Genomic DNA, 14,535 nt, shown 5'->3' on the forward strand with positions numbered 1-14,535 from the left:
GAAGATTTAATTCAGGAGCCCTGACGTTATGCGCTCACGTTGGACCCACTAATGACGGCCAACCAGAATGAAGCAGGCGCACAGCACAAACGGAGCCTTCAAAATTATTCATACACCTGGAGCTTTTCCACATGTAGTCACATCGCAACCTCAACCTTCATGTTTTATGAGGGTTTAATGTGACAGACCAACTGGAAGAAGGTCATAATTATGAATCTGAGGGAAAATGATGCTTGATTTGAACATTTTTCACAAAAAGAAATCTGTGCAAACCACAAGAATTGTCATTATAGACCCACATTTTGCTAAAATGTTTGCTGTGTGAAATTGCAAAACAGCTAAAGAGTATTTACGAACATCGATTTTCAAATTCAGACATTCTTATTTCTGTCTGGAAAGCAAACTTTTGCCTGTCACTTTAGATAAAAACATTCTCCAAATTTCATTCAGCTCAATTAAAAAATACTTTTGTCATCCAAAGGCAAACTAAGTGTTGTCATAACTCATGCCGTCCAAGTATTTTCAAAGAGAAAGAAGGATCTCCTGTAGCAGTAACTAATCTGAAGACTGTGGTTGTACGCTAACAACTAAATACTCAGGCAGCAGAGACAACATTCCTCGCTTTTTAGGGTTTTAATTCACATTAATGCACTGCTTTGCTGGCCCAGCACATAAAATCCCAATCAGATCCAATTATGTTTTAGCATATGAAAGTGGAAGAGTTATAAATACTTTTGCAAGGCACTTCATAGCCCTACTGTGTCACTTTTATAGCCCCCCAAAGCAAGACTCCTATAGCTGCTAGCATGCTGTACGTAAGGCATGTTTCATTGACATTCATAAATGCGTCCATGCGTCCGGCGTGAAAGATAATCATTTTAGATGAATGCATCACAGAACTTTTGACAGGATGCACATTTAAATTCAGCCCGAGCAAATTTGATCTCATCTGTGGAAGCGTTCATGCTCATCTGGCAGTGTTTGATTCCAGATCCTGCAGTGTTTTTTTTTTTTTTCTTCAGACATATTACAGTGATCTTATTTGTTTCAGGTATTTTTATCATTTTTTTCCCCCTCTTGTTGTGACCATGGCAACACCTGACAGGGACACTGATTTGAAATGATCAGCTTGGATTGCAGACCAGTGGGATGATGACAGTTTCGACAAACTGAGAGGACCTGTGGTACAGTAACTGAGCAGATAAACCAGTAACAAAGGAAATGAATGTGGTTGAGAGTTTCAAAATCTGCCTAAGAGAGGTGGCTTTTTTTAAAATTATGATTGTGGAATTTTACACAAAATGTTGGCTGTAATGTGAGGCAACTGGATGCTGCATTATCCAAAAATAATCAAAGATGTGTTTTCAGCAGATTACATTTTAATATCTGACTTGGTTTTTTTGTTGTAGTGATATGCAAATTTTTGATTACACTGAACTCACCTGGGTTGCTGTCCATGTCGATATTTAGAGGCGAGGTTCTATCTGTCAACAGGGGGCGCTCTAGCAGATGGTCGTCGAAGAAACTGTTAAATAATTCACTGCTGAAGTCGTCCATTTGGTCACCTGAAAAAGGCTGGAACACACAAACGGCAAAGTTTGGTACAGATGATTTTATCTCAACATATCAAAAACACAGCATGATCCTCCCAGTGTTGGTTTTCTGGCGCAAAGCTTTTTCCATATAGACCGAAGAAGTTAAATTTAATCTCATCTGAGTAGTGCATCTACATGGTTTTCTGCCAAATAAAACAACGGCTGTTGAAAATCCCTTTGCGGTATTCGTTCAAAAGTACTTTAATAATCCCAAACTGAAGTCAGATGTTGTTGTAGCTTATTTTACACAGGTATTCGCGAGGGTTAGAGACCACAACTGCCTGCAAATATTTGCGATCCACAGTTAAAATACTTACCACCTATTTTAATAGTTTAAAACACCAATTATACCTTAATATGAATTAATACACACAGTGGAAGTTGACTTAGCACTACGGCAGAAGCTAACATCTACAGTCTTCCTTATCTTCAATGCTCTTCGGGGTTCAACCAGTCTGCATCAAGGAAAATGAATGCATGCCACTCACTTGCCACTTTATCCTGATGGAACATATATTTTTGCTTATATTTCAACCATCTAATCACTACAGGTAATTAAATATCATCATGATGCTACCACCTCTTAGAATACCACACCTTGTTTAATCTAAACATCAACCGTGGGCATTGCTAGCTAAAAAGTTACTTGCAGTAACTTTTTTAGCAATGGAACCGCAGCATAAACACTCTTCACCGACTTCAAAATAAGAGCATGAGTATAAATGCTACTTGTAGAGCTCTTAGCATTAACCAAAACGATTGTAATATTGATGTTCTAGTAGTTTCCAGTATAGGACAGGCTTCACCCTCGGTGTTTCCAACCTTTCTCTCCACCCTGACCTCCCGCCGCAACACAATTTCCACTCATCCGATAAATACGGTTACGCTTTTCTTTCCCAACTTGAAACACTGCTGAATAACTTGTACTTCAAATCAGCTGTCAGAGCTGACGTTGTTTAGAAATGACTCAAAAAGACTTTCCCAGCTTGTGTGAATATACAATTCGCTAGATCTATATTAAATCCACTTAGGGCTGTCAAACAAATCATTTTTATTCTGGCGAAAATATTGGTTATTGTTGCATGATTATTAAGCTTTTGGCAAAAAATCAGTTAGAAAACAGTAATAAAGAACTTAAAATAATATTAAATTCATTCCCGTCATTACTTAAACTTCTGAAAGGTTATATTTATTGACAATCTTTAGTGTTTGTTCTTATTCTGGTTATTGTCTGGGTTTAATTAACCAATTATTTGACATTTACAGAAAACATATTTATATTGTCTGCTTTTTAAAACTACAAGACAAAATCTATTATCTTTTAATGAAAAACATCACAATCGGTAAAACGGCACTTAAAAATCAACGCATATTTTCAGTTCTGTAACATTTTATGTCTAAGTGCCAGAAAAAATGACAATCTAGACGCCGTTGAAGCCATGAAGAGTCAATCAATTGGCGAAAACAGCATCAACAGATTAATCCTCTGTTCTGATGAATGAGTCACTGAGCTGGGAGATGGTGCTCGGGAAGCTCAAGACGACATGGTGTTCTGGTTTACACACACACACACACACAGATCAGCACACACACAATATGAGTCACCCCGCTCTTCAGAAAACATGCAGAAAGCAGAACCAAAGCAGACACATGGGTCGGTCGGAACCCAAACACCCTCTGCTTAGAGGCTCCTTAGACAGACAGTGACAAAAATAACTTGATTTAATTAGCAGCATGTACAAAAAAAATATTTACATGCTTCTTTCCTGGAAGACAGCTTAATCTCTTCACCAAGGAGAACCAGAAGTGTCAGAGCAGGCGAGCATCTCTCCAGAGGCGATGATAAAACTTAACCAGGGATAATAAATACAGATGTGTGTTTAGTGGTTTTTACTGCATGTGCAAAGTTAAAGGGCTTTGTCACACAAGCAAACCAGAGTCAGAAAGCTCTGTTGCTGGCTTTCACTCCCAAAATTCAATTTAGCTACATTTATTTAAAAACCCTTTAAGTCTGACTCAAATTTACTCTTTTTTTTCACTTCTAATTAATCTAAAAGTTTTTGTTTCCAATTATGTGAGTATTGGGTCCACTGCATATTAAAGAAAAAATAATAATAATGCGGGAATGGAGTGCAAACAAATTCACATTTATAGATTGATTTCATATATTTAATAGAAAAATAGTTTATAGTCTATAGTAAAAAGATAGTCGCTGACGTCGAACAGTTGTACATTTGCAAGAAAACCATTATGCTTCATGGCTAAAAGCAAACATTTACGTTATTTTCAAACACTCAGTGACAGTTTCCTTAAACAAAACAGAGACTTATTTGTCCATTTTCTGTGAGATGTGCATTAATTTACCATTCAGTTCTCATAAAGTACAGTATTCACTCCGTCTATTGGACCATTAGCTATAACTTGTCGTCAGGAAGAAAAAAACAAAGACTTGTAAATGTGGTATTTAATTAAGATCTTCATAAATCAGAAAATGACTACGTGAATTTTTTTGTTTTAGTTTTGATGCATTTCATGAATGGAAAATAAATATTAGACCTGTTGATAATAGATTGCAGCCAATCAAGTGAAAACGGTTCCTTTCTGATCTGATTGACTGGTGCATCTACCAATAAAAGCTCTCTACATTTATTAAAGCTGCACCAACATGTGTCAGTGTTTTCAGGAAGGCCTTCCTGAAAACATTTACACATTATCACATTGTGTGTGTGTGAGTGAGTGAGTGAGTGTGTTTGTATCACCATGTCGTGGGTGTGTGTGGTGAAACTCTGGGACACGTCCAGCTGCTTTTGGAAAACATGCGGAGCCAGCTCAGACACCGGGGGAGAAAAGCCACAGATGCTCAGTTAAATAATCAAAACGTGACCCCAGAGAGTCACTGAGGAGCTCAGAAGTGAGTCTGAGGAATTAGTTTGCGTTAAGCTGCTTCTATTTACACATTTTGCTGACGCGAAAGCGCGCTCATTCATAAACAGACGCCCACATAAAAGAGTGGTGCGTTTATTCCGACAGAGCTGCCTTGTAATCCTGCTGCTCTAAATGTGCAGTAAAAGGTGTGCGACCTTAAACCGTGCTCTTCTGGGGATGTGGGTCACTTAAGGACATCGTGGACTCAAAAATAAACAGTGGAAAGTTTTCTAATTGGGGCCACAATAAGAGAAAGGGAGAAAAGGCAGAGTAAGTTTCTATAAGTGGAACAATTATTTGGTCTAAAATTAGCTTAAAAAGGCTGAATGAGTCAAACAGTGTCAGCCCCTGTGTAGAGCTCAAATGGCTGTACTGAACTTTGTAGCTGTAGAGGAAGATTAATGCCACTCAGGAGCATTTGGAGCTCCTGCTTTAGCTAAATTCACCTGGGTTCAAAAGGTCCATGCGATCCATCTGCTGAGTTGTCATATTCAGGTTCACCTGCAGCGAAGGCTACGCCCGCTCAGGCCTGGACATGTGCAAGGCGAGCGTTACCCTTCAAAACTATTTACATGTTTCACATTAAGACCTTCAATCTGTTTCACTGCGATTTAAAGGGACAGGTAAACAAAAAGAAAAACATGGCGCATAGCTGTTGGGTGGAGGGAAACATAATTTACTGATGGGGAAGCAGCACCATGCTGTGTAGGTGCTGAAACATTCAACAATTAATGAATAATGCCTGTAAAATAGCAGACACTAGGTCAGATGTTTTCCTTCCTGCAGGATATTGATCCCAACAACAAACAAGGGAATGTTTGTTCCCTTGCTGAATTTTTTTCAGCAATTCACAATTCAAAGAGCCATTTTCACCGTAGGTGAGGCTTATAAAATCTTGTATAGAGCTGAAAATGTAACATAACTTAATATTTGACAAACATTCACTCGTGGAAATGTGTTGGCATTCTTAAATAACTACTTTATTTATATTGTTGGACTTTAAAATAAAGAAAAGCATAAAACCTTAGCTTTTTTTTAATGGAAATATTAAAGAGACAGTTTTTAACCTATACAGACAAGAAAAATAGATTTAAAAACATGTCGCTGCTGGTACTTTGAGTGATATTCTCTTATGCAAAACCAATGCAATTATTTCACGGGGGGAAAAAAAAACTTGCTAAAACATGCATTTCTTCCAATATATTTAAAAATATTATGGAAGGTGCAGTGAGATCCAAACTGAGAACCTTATGAGAAAATCCGAACAAGTTCAAGGGGTCTAAACGAAGTACATGTGAGGTCCTGGGTGTCGGGCTCCAGCTGCAACACAGATAGATGTGATTACGGTTCACGTTGCGGTAAAGCAGACATGCACCTTCACACTGCTGTGAAGCAACGGTTAAAAATGACCCCAACATTCCTCAGATCTTATAATTAGTGCAGCAGCAAAAGGGCTTCAGTCTGCACGACTACCAAAAACATCACACCGAGTGTGAATATTTTTCTTTAGGAAGTCGTTTTTTACCACTTCAATGACTTGCTTTCTGAATTGCGTCAAAACATCAAATTATTTATCTTGTAAGGTCAACAGGCAGAAGGTTGTTTTACATTCAGTGCTGGGAAATGCAACAGGAAGATAATGTTGCAGTGTCTTCCTTGTAACTGTTTGCTTATCTACAATGTAAACCATTCTGAGAAGTCTGTCAGTGTGAGCAGATGCAGTTCAAACTGGACCCACTGTTACCTGAAACACCTCCTCTCTCCACAGGAGAGGGAGAAAATTGGTGTTGAATGGTGTATTTTTTTTTTGTAGCTTACTTCAGCATGGGTGTCATTATAGATGAGGGATGTGAAATGTAAAACCGCACAAAGGGAGCTAGGGAAGATATATGCACGAGGTAATTATAAATGCAGAGAGTGACTCTTTTATGCCTGTAATTAACCGTGTTCAACCCTCTCCTTTCATTTAGCTGCTTCTTACTGGCTCAGGTAAAGAAAAAGAAAAGATATGTTGAGTTTTAATCCATGGAGACCAACAGAAATGAGTGAAGCGTTCCTCCAGCATGTCTGTACCCATGAAGTAACAGATTTATATGCGCCCAGACTTCAGAAATTGAGATTTTTCTTATGAAGAAAAGCAGGAATAAAGTAAATTACTGAGACATTAGTAGAGATGCGTAGTTCAGAGTGATATCAGCATACCCAGGGCGGCCATCTTGTTTGATAAGCGTGTTTTACAGCTTCTATTTATTTTTGACTTTGAATTCAGCTCAACTCTATGCCAAAAATATAAGGCTCAGGCTATGATTTTTTTTTTTTAGTTTTACAAGAATAAAATCAATGTTACAATATTGCAGTCATAGGAATACGATAGTAAAGTCTCATTACCAGACTGAAGTCATAATATTAAAAGGACGAAGTGGTAAAAACAGGGAGTGATGTTGGTTTGGATGTATGCCTTTACAGAAAAAATGAAAAAGCCATATTTTAGATTTGACCTGCTGATTATGTAAAAAAAATTGGCCGATTTTTTTTTTCTCCTCCCTCCTGACTTCAGCTTGAAATATAACCTGGAAACACGAGATCCAGAACTCGAGGCATCTAAAGTAGTGATTGCTCAACAGTATTATGAAGCATTCTTCCTTTTTCTGTGGAACCATTTTCTTCGTTGATATCTTTCTGCAGAATCACTCTGAGCCACAGTTTCAGCAATATGTCACTTCATCTAATCATCACACTTGAGAACAATTGCACATTGTTCTCAAGTGTGCTCCATTGATGTGAAATATTCAGTTGTCAGTTAGCATTTCAATAGCTGAAATAATGCCTAAACTGTGACCCCAAATCCCAGAGTCGAAGAAAAGGAGGCAAAGTATCGAGAGCGAAGGAGGAAAAGCAATCAATGTCTTCCATCGATTATGACATGCAAGAATCACATCCCCAACTCCAACGTCTCGCTGCTCAGCTTTTTAAGCCAAGATAAAAAAGGTGCAGCAAAATCAAATGAGGTGGATTATCAGTGCTTGCTTACATCCAGGACAATTACTGTGGAATATCTCTGCTGCCAGGACTCCATTGATAAAAGAGATTCTTAATATCAATTGTGACTTCCTGACCAAAGAGCTGTTCGCATGTCATGACAGTCATGAGACTATCATACGCTAACAGTCTTTAGTCAGAGGCCTCATCTGATTCGTTGCAAGATTGACTGCTACCGGAGATTCTTCCTTCCCACAACATCACCGTCACCATACTTAAACCTTTTCTTTTGAAATCTAATATAGCTCAGTCAGTGTTGCTGCATTTTCCCCCCCAAAATTACTCCTAGATTGTGTCATTATTTTAAGCTTTGGAAAACCATTTGGAACATTCCCTGCATTCTTTCAACATTTTTTCTTACAGATAAAAGTATTTCTGAACAAGAACAGAGCGACTAATATTGGTTGTTGTTCCACAAGGGCACTCCAAACGCCGGGTATTTGTCACTTAAAATCAGTTATTCTCTAACTTGAAATGTTTTTCACAACCCAAATCCTTTGAATAATACTGTATTTTCTTTCTGTACTCAAAGGAATTTATATGTATTTAAAAGCCTACGATTGGTTGATCTTTCTGCCAGTTTACAACAATATCACACCTCTTTGAATGCTGAAAACATCATGTCATTATCTGTATTTCCAGCTGCCAGATTTAAGACAAAAAAGGCTTCATGTTGTGGCATGTGGCTGCTTTTGCTTCAACTTAAGCTACACACTCTAACTGTGTATGTGACCCAGAAGTGAACAGTTATAGCTCCCAATAAAAGAGCAGAAGGGTATTTTTCCTTCTCTCACACACCAGTGCTGCAGGCCGGCACACATTCCTTCTGGCAGCTGAGCGGCCAATCAGATACAGGCATGCAAATGAGGGGGAGAGGGCGTGGCTCTTGACAGCTGGAGTGCAGGGTCTGAATGGAGAGTAGAATTAAATAAAATAGAGTAAAAATAGAGTAGAGATGGAAAATGAGAGGAACATTTTGCAGATGGAGCAGACTAATGAAGTCAAAGGGATGAAGTGTAAAAGGGTTTGTGGCTAACTGTTGGAGAAAACCGGCTATATATTTCTATGCAACAGTGAGCGAGAGCAGAACAGAGTGTCCGCTTGACAGCTTGAATCTCCTGCGGCTCCAGCTGATTAAAATCAGACGTATATCATGACCTAAAGACAGATGATTTTCCAGCTAAAGAGTAATTATTCTCAAGAGTCATCTGCGCAGAACGCAAGCGCATGCTGCATAACTCTGCAAAAGGAAAGAGGATTAAGAGGATTTTCTGGAAGTTCTGGAAATTTTTGAGTATTATTTTCTCCTCAATTTCTTGCCTATGCAAAACAATACATCAGATGTCTACTAATGAAGGCATTAACATGTTTCCAACTTAGAATTCACATACTTACTTAATAAAAAAGCTCTTAACCCTGAAGAACTTTCATTGATTATGATTATGACATAAATAAGATAAATAAGCTTTTTTTTTTTTTTTTTTTTATTTAAACTCCATAAATTCCATCTTACTGCATATGTATTCCCTCTGGGCACACAGATACACCTTGTACTGGGAAAAGGTAAGCAAAATACAGAGCAGGAAGTTTGTGACTCCAGGCTGCACTTCAACACACAGGACACCTTTATTAACCCCTGAACTGAGGCGCTTTCAGTCTAAGAAATGGGCTCAAGACTGGTATAAAAGCACAAATATTAACTTTCAATTTTAGGCATATGAATTATATGAAACATTCTGAACAACAACTTCAAACTAATTAAGATGCTAGTGTGCACTTTACTGTGAAAAGTTGGTTGGCCTTGCTGTTTTGGTATGATTATCTAAATTTCGGTAATGTTTGTCTGATATTAAAATAATTTTGTTCTGAAACATTTAAGGATGACATAAGAGCCAATCTGAAAGGGGGCAAATACATTTTCATAGCATGTTATGATGTATGGAAATAGGCTAAACAATGAGTGACTGTGCTAACAAGAACACTCTTCAGTGTGGAAGTTATTGCTGTGGGAAGAAGACAGAGTTTATCATATTAATGATATATTTATAATAAATTCAGAGCTGTCTAAAAGGTAAATGTATGTTTTAGGTAGTTTTGGTTTTTCATATTGAGCCATCAACCTCCATCTGTCATCGAACCTGTCTATTTGGAAATGGTTATAGACCTTTTTCTTGCCGATACTAATTATCAAATAATTTTGGCAAATTTATCTGTTTTTGCCTCTGGACAAAAACACATCAAAAAGAATTTAAAACAGCCTGTGTCTTGTTAGTATTATGAATGCAACAAGGATTGGAGCACTAGCGGAACAAGTCAGCGTCGGGCTGGGGGGCGGGGCCAATTACCGGGCCCCTAACCAATCACCGGGCCCCTAAGGAATCACCGGGCCCCTTACGTGGAGTGAAACTGAAACTGTTGAGCGGGGAGGGGGGGAGAGGGGGGGCGTTGTATTTAACATTAAATACACCCTTCTCAACAGGCGAGGGCTCACTTTCTCTCTCTATAATCACATATTTCAATGACTTGAAACCATTCCTCCCTCCCTGGCACCTCCAGGCCCGGGCCTCCATCCGGCCCGGTTTGGGGGGTAGCATCCCCCCAGCCCCCCCCTTTAGCTCCGTGCCTGGATTGGAGGAATTACAAGTGTATTCTCATTGATGCATCAAAGCCTTGCATGCATCTATGGACCAGAAAATAGTTGATGAACTTAGTTTTTAAGCATTTAATATCCAGAAAAGTTAAACTAATTGATTTATCAGTATTTTAAATGCCATTTGCCCAGATTAGAGGACATCAAGTGAAAGTTGTCGGATTCTATATTCTGGCCTGTTGATTTGTATGATGATTTACTTCTTACTTCATGGGTTATTGCTGGTAATGAATAAATCACTTCAGATTTGGATTCATTTATTTGATGGTATATATGCAGTGAACTAATTATTGTCCTCAGATGGACAGCCTTGTCTCCCACTATCAAACACAAAGAGACAGACAGGAATACATCGTCCTGGATTACTGATAGTGAGCCATCGTTTCCCATTTCCACAGTGGTACAGCCCAGCCTAGTGGCTTCACAGCAGAGTGGACAACTTTATTTAGAACGGAGACAGGGGAGGCTTAAACCACAAGCAGACTGCATGGCTGACTCACTGACTAGAATAGAGGACTACCTAAAAAAAAAAAAAAAAAACTTGCTCTGTTTAAAAAAAGAAAAGTCTGGGGAACACAATGTGGAAAAAGAGAGAGTGAGGGATAGGAAACTGAGACATTCCTGCTGACATTAACCCCTCAGTGTGGAGCACTTCTCAGTCTTTCCACCTTAACGTCACTAATCAAGATTGCAAAGCTTGGCCAAGCATGGCATGTTCTGAAAGCGTGATATCATCAATAAAGCAAAACATTACAATATTGAGTAAAAAGAAATGCATATAATCATGTTGTTACTTTTACTTATGATGTCCTACTTTAAAGAGAGAAAAATCTGTCCATAATCGTATTTTTCCTCAAATCTCATTAAAAGGACTTTAAATTTTAGGGATTTTGAAACCGTAACTTTGTGAAACTTTTGTAATGACTTTATACCAGATCAAAGTAGAGAAAGGATCAATTGGAGTGTCACAGTTTAGAGGTATTATCTGAGTTTAATCTGTGTGTACATGCAGAAAAACAGCTGCGCTTTCTCATTATCAGCAAACATGTGTGGAGATTGTACTGATTAAAAAGCATGATTTTGTAAAAACACATCCTGTTTGTGCAAAATTACCGTTTCTGTTCATGTATCAGGCGCCCAAATGTGATAGTCTAATAATCATTTATACTGTTAAAACTTCAAAAAAAAAAAAAAGAGAATACATTTTTTTTTAAATATATTGTATTTATTAATCCAATATTTAGATGTAGAGTTAATAAGTTAAAAAGGTAGGATAAACATAATTTAATGTGTAAACAGAAAAGGCTGACGTAAAACCAAAATCCTGGCATGATTTAATAGTAACAAATAAAACATTAATATTGAAACATTTTTACTAGATTTCTCCTGAAGAGTAATAAAATGAGTGTCCAGTGTGGGATGACCCTTGTGGACCTTATTGGAAAACCTGATTTGATTATTACATTGGGGTTAATGGAGAAATTGACGCATTAAGACCGTGCTCTGATCTATAAACTGGCTCAGGGGCGCAACTACATCTTATTCAGGTGGATGCGAAAACTTAAACCCCCACCCACCCAAGGAAGGTACGTAAGAGTGAAGGAGCTTAGAAAACATATCTCTATTCTTCCCCCCCGAGATGAAGACACGTGAAAGGTAAAACTCGCTACATTTACATGTGAAGGAGCGTAAGGGCGCGGTGAAGTGTATGCGAAGGCACCATCGGCGCGCCGCCCCCTCCAGACGGGGTTTTGATGCCCCCTCTGGTGCAGCGCCCCGAGGCGCTGCATACCCACTTTTTGCGCCACTGAACTGGCTATGTTATAAATGTGTACTCTGTTGCCTTTTGGTAAAAAAAAAAAAATGTAACTTAAATTGTGATGTTCTGAAAACTGTAAAATAAATATTAATAAAAACCTGAATAATTATTGATCAGCTCAATGTCTTGTCTCCCGTTTTCAGTTTAAATGTTGATTATAGTTGAAAGCTGTCAGCCTTCAACGTCTTCGGATGACTTAAAGTGTCTCCCGTTCATTAGTATTGGAATGATTTTTAGGAACTTTTCATGGATCCTTTCCTGTCGTACACTGCGAAACACTTTAAGATTATGGTTTGGTTAATCTGATTGGTTAACTTGCACAGAAAACCAATTTCAGGTCAATTAGCTCCGCCCACTGACAAACCAGAAGCAGAGATGTCTTTTATACTGTTGCATTAGGCAGTACTCATTTTAAACAGTAGATATCACTACTGAGAACATCCATTCAACAATTGGTGGCAGAAGAAGAAATTTGTTTTGTTCTTTTCATTTATTTGTTTTTGTATCCCAGATTGTTGCTTAGAGATTTTTAGTGGGGAGCAACATTTATTTTGATAAATTTGTATTTATTTATTTTTGCAGAGTAGGATTGAATCACTTTCTACATCTTCAATTGGAAGGAACATTGATTCTGGTTGGATGTTGCAAAATTCGTCCGTGTTCTTTGTACAACAAAAAATATATTAAGTACTAATTATTTCCAGTTATGAAATTAAATATGTAAAAAAAACCGATTATACACAAAAGTGTCTATAGATACCTATAATCACTTAAAGTCGAAGGAACAGTCAGGATGATTTTGTTGACTGACTTTGAATACAGATTTTCAATTGAAACTGATGTATTATGTTAAAGGTGTACTGTTGCAGGAAAAAGCAGCACCTGCCAGTTGAACACGCAGGTTAACCAGTAACTCGCCTGCCTGAGCTGGTGCTTCCAGTCACACTTATTAGTTTGCACAATAAAACACACACATATGCACCGGGTCTGAACCCCGGATGTGTGCCAGGATCTCATAAATCCGCCTCCCTTCATGAGGTCCGGTTCCGGGCGGAACAGTCGGTGCGGAGGGTGCGTTAATTCAAATGTAGCAGGAAGACACACAGACAATCAGCTAATTAGACCCACAACTCACCACGTTAGTGAGGAAATCACCGTCGCTGAGTTCCTCCAGGTCCAACAGGTTGGTTCCTCCGGAGGAATAGAGTTTCTCCTCTGTTAAACTGTCTAAGATAGACTCCATAATGACTGTCTGTGTCTGTCTGCTGCTCTTAAAAGACAGATGGACAGGGAAAAGTCTTCAAATCAACTCATTAAAAATAAAAACAGTTTGTTTTCAGACGGCTCCAGCCTCCTTTATTTACAGCCGGAGAGATGAGCTGAGTCCAGCCGAAGCAACTTGTCTCGGTGTCAAACGTGAAAATGTGATGATTTACACATCATTCCGCGTCTCTCCTCCTTGCGCTGCAGCGGAGCCGCTCTCGGTCGTCATCTGTCCTCCTCTCCGCTCGCGTGCGCTCCCAGCCACGCGCCGATGAATATTCAATACAGCCCCGCCCCTTGACGTCAAATATTTAACACCCCTACAAATTATTTGCGTGCGCTAATGATTATTCAGTGTAACCCCTCCCCGTAGCGTCAGTTTAGGAAGTTTTAATTAAGCTAGGATTAACGAAACTATTTCTCTATGCTAAATTCAGCAGATCTTTTCGTTTTTCTTTCTTTACATTTTGAATTCTAGATACTCTAATTTTACAATTTTATTCAAATTTTAGGAAAGCACAGATAATATAACACTTGAATTAAACATACACAATTGTGGGTGTATTTAAAGTGGCAGTATTATGCATTTCCCAGTGGCATTTAATAGCACAATTAATTAACTGTGTTACATCCAGTTGTAATAAAAATGCTATACAGACATAAAATATGACTTAAAAGAAATTTTACTTTGTAATTTAATGCCTTGAAATTGTGCTTCTGTCTCTAAAAACTCCTGCTCTTTCTGAATTTCCACCTTTGGGGAGTGAGCACAACATCACTCCTCTATTAAGGCTTTAACAACGGTTTTACCCGAGTTGCACTGAGAAATAGGCCAGATGAACTATCAACACTTTTTAATGCAATACTTTGTAATCCACTTAAAAAACTTTGATGGAAACTTGACTAGTGAGTTCTTTACTGACACGGGCTGAAGGGCCAATTAGAAAGGAAGAAGCCGTTTAATGAACTCATCTGTCAAAACATGTTTCTTTGATTTGTTTTAATATATTCTACGCTGCTTTTTAAGCATATTTCATTTCACAAATAGTAATTTTGTGAATTATCATTTGACATAAGCAACCAGACTTACCTGAATGACTTAATAGAAAGATTTTCTGTATCCCTCATACTGTTGTTAAAGGCTTACTTCCCTAATCGCTAGATTTTGCTATTAGGTGCTCTTCAACCACCAGATTTTTAGCGCAAAGAGTGGACCTTATGTAAGAGCTAAAGTTCAACCGCAT

The 14,535-nt window shown here is 38.3% G+C and overlaps 1 protein-coding gene across 2 annotated transcripts in view; it reads right to left on the reverse strand.

Annotated features, from left to right (window-relative positions):
- Nucleotides 1-13,548, reverse strand: part of creb3l1 (cAMP responsive element binding protein 3-like 1) — a 31,299-nt gene extending 17,751 nt beyond the window's left edge. For both annotated transcript variants that reach the window (XM_015048341.1, XM_015048340.1), the window contains exons 1-2: nt 13,164-13,548; nt 1,443-1,575 (exon numbers count right to left, since the gene is read on the reverse strand). In XM_015048341.1, coding sequence (XP_014903827.1) covers nt 1,443-1,575; nt 13,164-13,271 — 241 coding nt within the window. In that variant the 5' untranslated portion in view covers nt 13,272-13,548. The remainder of the gene's footprint in view (nt 1-1,442; nt 1,576-13,163) is intronic.
- Nucleotides 13,549-14,535: the final 987 nt, after the last annotated feature.

The sequence above is a fragment of the Poecilia latipinna genome, unplaced genomic scaffold (assembly GCF_001443285.1).
Source record: "Poecilia latipinna isolate Pla-1442-1.1 unplaced genomic scaffold, P_latipinna-1.0 Scaffold876, whole genome shotgun sequence".
In the NCBI taxonomy this organism is placed as follows: domain Eukaryota; kingdom Metazoa; phylum Chordata; class Actinopteri; order Cyprinodontiformes; family Poeciliidae; genus Poecilia; species Poecilia latipinna.